The following is a 6,847-nucleotide window of genomic DNA, read 5'->3' on the forward strand; positions in this document are numbered from 1 at the left end:
TTGGTCATCAGAGCTCTGCAGCCTGTCCTAGACCTTTCCCGGGCAAAAGACCCATTCTGACAGAGAGCAGCAATTCTCAGGTGCCCACCCCGTCTCTGCTCCATCCCCACCTGAATCTCATCCCAGCATGTGTCCCACTTGGTCACAGGGTCTCTCTTCCTGCTCTGGGAGAAGCTGTGCCAGTGCCATCCTGAGCCCGAGCTCCAGGCATGGCCAAGCACCCCCACACAGACCTGCTGAGTGCAAGGGCTGGGCTGCCCACCTGGGCACCCACACCCTGTGGCTGCCTGGGGCAGCGTTGCAGCCTCTTTGCCGCGGGCAGAGCCCCAGGCAGGGATCTGCAGCCCCCAGGGCCAGCTCTGGCTCCAGGGATGTTTTTGGCTGCGGGAGCTGAGTGAACCTGCTGCTGTGAGCAAACAAACACGGGCCGGGCAAACGGCAGCAGAGAAAAGAGCCCGTGAAGCCAGTGTGGGTGAAACTCTGGGCACCGGCGGGGCACGGGCTCTGACAATGATTAAACTGGCCAACCCAGCTTTCCCGGCAAGGCAGCACAGGGCTGGGACCCTGTGCTATTATGCAAATCACCTGGATCTGGGAGCATGAACGTTTGGGGCTGGAATTCCCCTCGGGCTGCCAGATTGTTACGCCGCCCAAGCTATAAAAGCAGAGACGAGGGCAGGGCTTGCCCATCGGCACCAGCCTCCCGGGGCTCATGAGCAGTGGCTAGCGGCCAGGCAGGGCTCCGACTCCCCGTGTTCCTCTCTGGATTAGCCGCCGCTCCGGGGTTTGCCATCGCAGAAGGTACCAAAGCTATTTTTGGCCGAGGCCTGTTGACGTCCCCCAGCCCAGGACAGACGCTTTGCTCCCCTCCCTGCGCATCTTCGCTCTCGCCGGGGGAAGCGCTTGGTCTTTTCTTGCTCCACGCCTGCTCTCCCACCGCAGCTGCCAGCCCTTTGTGGGGACAGCGGGTGCCCTCCGGCCCCCAGCCAACAGCAAGACTTGGCTCTTTTACCAGGGCCGGGCAGGGGCTTGGTCCCCTTCTGGCTTCAGAGTTACTGGGATGTGCTTCTTGCGACTGGTCGAGAGGACTGGAGCCCCAGCAGCGGGGCAGCCGGCTGTGCCGTGGGGCTCGGGAGCGTGCGGGGCCGAGTGCCCGTCCCCACGGAGGGGCTGTGCCACACTGTTCTCTCACAGCCACTCGCTGTCCGCTCACGCTGGCTGCCGGCGGGGCGAGGCCGGGCCGCTGGGGACAGGGCTCTTTGCAAGTAGGGTGACGCCACGTCCCCGGTTTGCTCCGGCTCAGCCTCCCTCTCTCCCGGCCCCCGAGGAGGTGGTGAGTCAGGCCCCAGCCCCAGCTGGCAGGTGCTGGGTGGATGTTTCTGGCAGAAGTGACCTGAGAGGTGACGATGGGTGGAGGGAGAGACAGCCCGACCTCACCCAGCCCTATCCCGGGGTGCCGCAGGTCTGGGTCCTCCCGCCTCCGTGGGGCCGGGGCTCACTGTCATCTCTCGGCACAGAGCTCGATGGCAGGATCTTGTGAGATCAGCAACATCTTCTCTAACTACATCAGCGCCATGTACCAACCAGAGGAGGTGCAGCCAACCTTGGACGTGCTGGGACACCTGGGGGAGGACAGCAGCCTGGGGCTTAGCCTCCCCAGCAGCCAGCCCCCAGCACAGAGCACAGGTAGGACCAGGGGAGTGGCAGTGGCAGCACCAGGGAGCTGGCACTCGAGGCAGTGCCCCTGGCTGGGAAGAGCACTGCAAGGTCCTTGTCCCACTGGGACAGATCAGCAGCTTCCACCATGCTGCAGTTTCCCCATGGAAAGGCCAAAGGGCTGTGGCAGGAGAGCCTGGGTGGCACAAGGCATGGCTGCTGGGAGCACACCTGGTTAATACAGGTGATGGGGGAACCACAGTCCCCCTACCCCAGCACAGCAGAGGCTGCTGGGGCTCACCAGGAGCAGTTTGGCAGTACAGTCTTGGTGATGGGGGACCATTGTGGGATGGTGCTGGGGGAGGTGTGGGGAGCACACCAGCAGAGCAGGGTAGATCCCAGCGTGAATGGCACCGAAACCAGCGCAGGGGAGAGTGTGGGGTCATCGCTGTCTTCAGGTCAGGGCGCTAAGGACCCTTTAGTCCCACAGCCCTTCAAGTGCAAGGCCTGCTGCATCCCACAAGATTGCCACTGGACCGGACCCCATGCCCAGTGGCCACTGGCAGCCCGCACATGGCACTGGCACAGCCACCCTGCCCTAAGTCCCACTCTCCATCCCTTGCAGACAAGCCCGAGTGGTTCAGTGAGCTCCCGTACTTCTGGACCAAGGTGCAGGTGCTAGAGTGGATCAGCTACCACGTGGAGAAGAACAAGTACGATGCCAGCTCCATTGACTTCTCCTGCTGCAACATGGACGGGCACGCGCTCTGCCACTGCACCAGGGACCAGATGCGCCTCATCTTTGGGCCCCTGGGGGATGAGCTCTACGACCGCCTGCACGAGATCAGTGAGTGTCCCGAGGTCTCCTTCACGCCCAGGCCTGGCAGCTCAAAGCATGAGACTGAGAGACCCCCACTAGCCCAGGATCCTCTGCTTCCCAGGCACTGCAGAGGCTGCGTGCGGGGATATGGGGGCACAGATCAGAGTCCAGGCAGGGCTGTGCTCAGCTCCCAGTATGTGCCATTGCCCTCCATACAGAACAGGCCTCACTAATCCCAGTCCTCCACCCCCACAGCCTCTGACGAGCTGAACTGGATCATTGACCTGTTGGAAAAAGAGGATGCGACTTCCCAGACCTTTCTGGACCCCATCCCTCCGGGTAAGAGGGGCCCTGGTCAAGCCTTCTCCTCAGGGACCATGTGCTGACAGCAGCAAGGCTAACCCTTTATTCCCTTCTCTGCTCCTTCCAGAGCTAGGAAATTCCTGTGCCAAGGACTCCCTGGAGGACATGAAGCCCACAAACCCTTTCCTATCCACAGACTTCACCTGCTTGCCTGGTGCCATGTCCCCAGGCAGCTCTGATGTTTCAGGTCAGTATTTTGCCAAAGGTGGATTTGGTTCTTCCAGAAGTCTGATGGTGGAGGAGGTGGCAGGGGAAACACCTCTGGATGCCAGCAGCAGGTAGTCTGAGTCCTGTTCCTTTGCCTCTCAGGGCCTGTGATGTCCCACAGTCCCAACTCTCAGGACTCCGGTGGAAGTGACCTCGACCTCGACGCCGCAGAAGCAAAGCTCTTCCCTGACGGTGAGTTGTTTGCTTCCTGACAGGAGCTGGGAGGGGAGGGCTGACTCCTGGGACCTTTCTGCATATCCCACCTGGCCAACAGGGACAACACCTGAACACCCATCCTCACACCGGGAAGGAGGGAAGGGTCTCTTTCCCTGAGTGCTCTGCTTCTGTTTCTCTCCATTGAGCAGGGTGATGGTGCAGGCTCTGGGCAGGGCTGGGATAGCTGGGCAGTGATTCTGGTGGGAAGGGGTGGATAGTGGCAGGTGAGTGAAGGCTGCAGCCAGAGATCCTGGGCATGCAAATCAGTGTTCAGTATTGATCCCAGCTGGTGATGATACTGGGAATAGCAGGAATGCAAAGCAGCAGTAGGGCTTGGGGAAGGAACAGCATGTTGCCCTAAGCATGGTGTCACAGATGAGGGTGGGATGAGGCTGGAGGGAATGAGGAGACCTTACTCTCAGAGACTACTTCCCTACTACCTGGGCCTGAAAAGAGGGTGCAGTCCCTCCTGTCTCTCCCCTCCCTGAACCAGCTCTCTCCTGTGCTTCTGCTGCTGAGGAGCACATCCCTGTGCCAAAGGAGGGGGCTGTATCCTGGCATGCCCTGCCCAACCTGATGTGTGCCCCTCTCTGTGTGCACAGATGACTTCACAAGCAGCAAGAAAGGGGACAGCAAACACGGCAAGCGGAAACGGGGACGGCCCCGAAAACTCAGCAAGGAGAGCAGAGACTGCCTGGAGAACCGGAAGGGCAAGCACTGTACGTGAACCCTCTGGCCTGGGAGCTCGGACTGCCTCCCTCTGCTTGGCTCCATTTGGGATGATGGGAGGAAGGTCCATGTCTACTGGCCATGGCCCTTGGCCATGGGGCGTTTAGGGAGATCCAAAGTGCAGGACCTTCCCTCCTCTACAGCTCACTCTCCTCTTTCAGCCCCAAGAGGTACCCACCTGTGGGAGTTCATCCGGGACATCCTGATCCACCCCGAGCTGAATGAGGGGCTGATGAAGTGGGAGGACCGGCGGGAAGGGGTCTTCAAGTTCCTGCGCTCGGAAGCGGTGGCTCAGCTCTGGGGCCAGAAAAAGAAGAACAGCAGCATGACCTACGAGAAGCTGAGCAGAGCCATGCGGTGAGTTCCCTCCCCTGTCCTGGGGCACCTGCCCCAAAGGGCTGGGTCAGCCCCACCAGGGCTCAGCCTAATCCCCCCAGCACGTGGGGCTGCGTCCAGAGCCTTGATTCCACCTCCACCTCCTGCAGATACTACTACAAACGAGAGATCCTGGAGAGAGTCGACGGGCGGCGGCTGGTGTACAAATTTGGGAAGAATTCCAGTGGCTGGAAGGAGGAGGAGGTGCTCAACAGGAACAAGGAGCTGTAGGAGTCCTGGATGAGCCAGGGTCTGACGAGCCCCTCGGGGGGCTCCTTGGCAGGAACCTTTGCCTGCAGCTGTATCTGGAAGCTGCTGCCCTGTGCAGTGTGTGGAACTCCGACCCTTGCATGGGCACGCTCGTGTGTGCTGGTGACTGCCAGCACTGAGGTGTTTAGAGCCAGTATTTGGGCTCCAGTAGGTTATTGTAAACTGTGACTTCCCTTGCTGGTTTTGTACCTCCGATTCGGAGCCACAGGGACTGTGCCTGTTTCAAAGCCTGAAGAGATGCAAAGGGGAAGAGAAGTTCAAGCAGCAGCTGGTCCCACCGTGAGAGCCCAGCAGGTCTCCTGCTGTCACCTGTCTCCTGCCTGGGCAGAGGGGCAGCACCTCTGTGTCACCTGTGACTGGACAGACATTGTCCCAGCTGCGGGGTCCTCCCTCTCCTCGTGCCGTGCCAAAGGTGCCCCTCGTCCTATTTGCTCCACGTGGGTTGGGTGAGGCCCCCTCTGTAGCAGCTTCTCAGTGTGGCACCTGCTGAGAGAAGATGGGAACGTTGTGGAGCTTCACCTGGCCCCAGAGAGCCCTCAGTGGGGAGAGGACAGGATCAAGCAGGGCCATACCTCCAGTCTGGCTACCTCTGTCTAGAAACAGGCCTTTTCCCCTAGAAGTAGCATCTAATTTATGTAAGACGCCAAAAATAGCACAGAGTGAATGTACAGATATATTTTTTCATAAGTGAGATGTTCCTGTGTGAGAGTGTGCAGTGTGGGGCACACAGGTGTGTGGTGGTAGGTGGTGATGCTCAGCTGGACTGAAGTGATGTCACGGGGCACAGACTGGTGCTGTGCCCTCCACAGAGGGGGATGCCAGCCCAACCTGCAAGGTGCATGTGGTTTCCTCCTTTTCAAATGGGAACATAACATGAATAAATTTTTGGTTTGTTGGGTTTATTTGTACCTACCTGTCATTTTTCTTGTTTTTCTTAAAGAGCTGGTAGGGACCAGGCTTGTGTTATCTGGGTTGTCCCACGGCAAGAACCCTGTCTTGCCACCATGTCCTGACTGCTGGATTGGCCTGGTCATCCTGGCACAGGGTCACAGGGTCTTCCTCAGGCTGAGGTGGGTGTGTCCCAGGCTGCTGGGAGTGAGATCTGGAAGTCTTGGCTCAAAGCCAGGCAGGGACATCTTACACAGACCTTGACCCTTCAGAAATGTAGCCCTGACACTCACCTTTCCTGGACTGCTGCAAACTAGAGTTTGCCAGTCACAGCCTGAGGGGAAGCAAAGTCCTGGGTGGTCTGGAGAGGGCATCTCTCAGCTCTCTCCATTACTCTCCTCAGCCTGGCTGGGGGTCACAGGCTCTGGGAGCACCTTCAGCCCCTCTCTGGACAGTGAGACATGAAGGAACATCAAGAAGCAGCATAGGTACTGCAAAATGTTCCAGCCTGGCTGTTTGCTGGCCTCTCCTAGGACCTGGGTGCCTTCAAGGACCATATCTCAATGGGAAGGACCACGATGGCCTGCCAGTGTGGGCAGCCCATTATCTAGCTCTTCTTGCCCAATGCCAGTCTCCCCCAGCCAGCCCAGCTGTGAGGAGGCAGGAAGAGTGTCCCAGAGGTGCTGGGAGGATCTCTCCAATCTACAGGATATGTCTGTAGGGTGGCAAGAAGGAATTCAGGGGCTTGGAAGCCAGGCAGACTCTCAGATATGTTTCTACCACAAGCTTGGCAAACAGTGGTCCACGCGTGGCTCCCGGTTGGCACAGACTGCCTGCATTTCTCAACAAGTCTTTCTGAACACTGTTGGGCACCAGGGGATGTTGGTGCCACCCTGAGCTCCTGCTGGTGCTCAGGGCCTGATGAATGTGGGCACTCAGAGGACAGAACTCTCATTTCCTGACCCCCCCCAAGGGGAAAAGCCCTGTGCCCATCTTTGGAGCTTGGACCTGGACCAGGTCTGGAATGCCCAGGCAAAAGCTGTGCCACATCCTTCTGAACAGTTTCAGCCAGTGCCTGGAGGGACTAAGGAGGGGAGCCAGACCACCAGCAGGAGGGTGGTGAGAGGAAGTCTTGGGGTGCATCTCAGCAGTAAAGGTGCCTTGCAAAGCCTGAGATGACTTTTTGGTAGGGGGATCCAGCCATTGCCATAGAATCTTAGAACAGTTTGGGTTGGAAAGAACCTTAAAGCTCATCTCACTCAAGCTCCTGCCATGGGCAGAGACACCTTCTACTAGCCCAGGTTGCTCCAAGCCCCATCCAAC

The 6,847-nt window shown here is 58.9% G+C and overlaps 1 protein-coding gene across 1 annotated transcript; it reads left to right on the plus strand.

The window, feature by feature from the left end:
* Positions 1 to 691: 691 nt before the first annotated feature.
* On the plus strand, positions 692 to 5,544 carry ELF3 (E74 like ETS transcription factor 3). Its single transcript, XM_032710586.1, has 9 exons — positions 692 to 801; positions 1,518 to 1,686; positions 2,282 to 2,503; positions 2,732 to 2,815; positions 2,907 to 3,026; positions 3,149 to 3,238; positions 3,865 to 3,981; positions 4,153 to 4,348; positions 4,477 to 5,544. Exons 2-9 carry the CDS (start codon positions 1,524 to 1,526, stop codon positions 4,595 to 4,597), a joined length of 1,113 nt encoding a protein of 370 aa, XP_032566477.1. The 5' UTR covers positions 692 to 801; positions 1,518 to 1,523; the 3' UTR covers positions 4,598 to 5,544.
* Positions 5,545 to 6,847: the final 1,303 nt, after the last annotated feature.

This window comes from Chiroxiphia lanceolata, chromosome 25 (assembly GCF_009829145.1).
Source record: "Chiroxiphia lanceolata isolate bChiLan1 chromosome 25, bChiLan1.pri, whole genome shotgun sequence".
In the NCBI taxonomy this organism is placed as follows: Eukaryota; Metazoa; Chordata; class Aves; order Passeriformes; family Pipridae; genus Chiroxiphia; species Chiroxiphia lanceolata.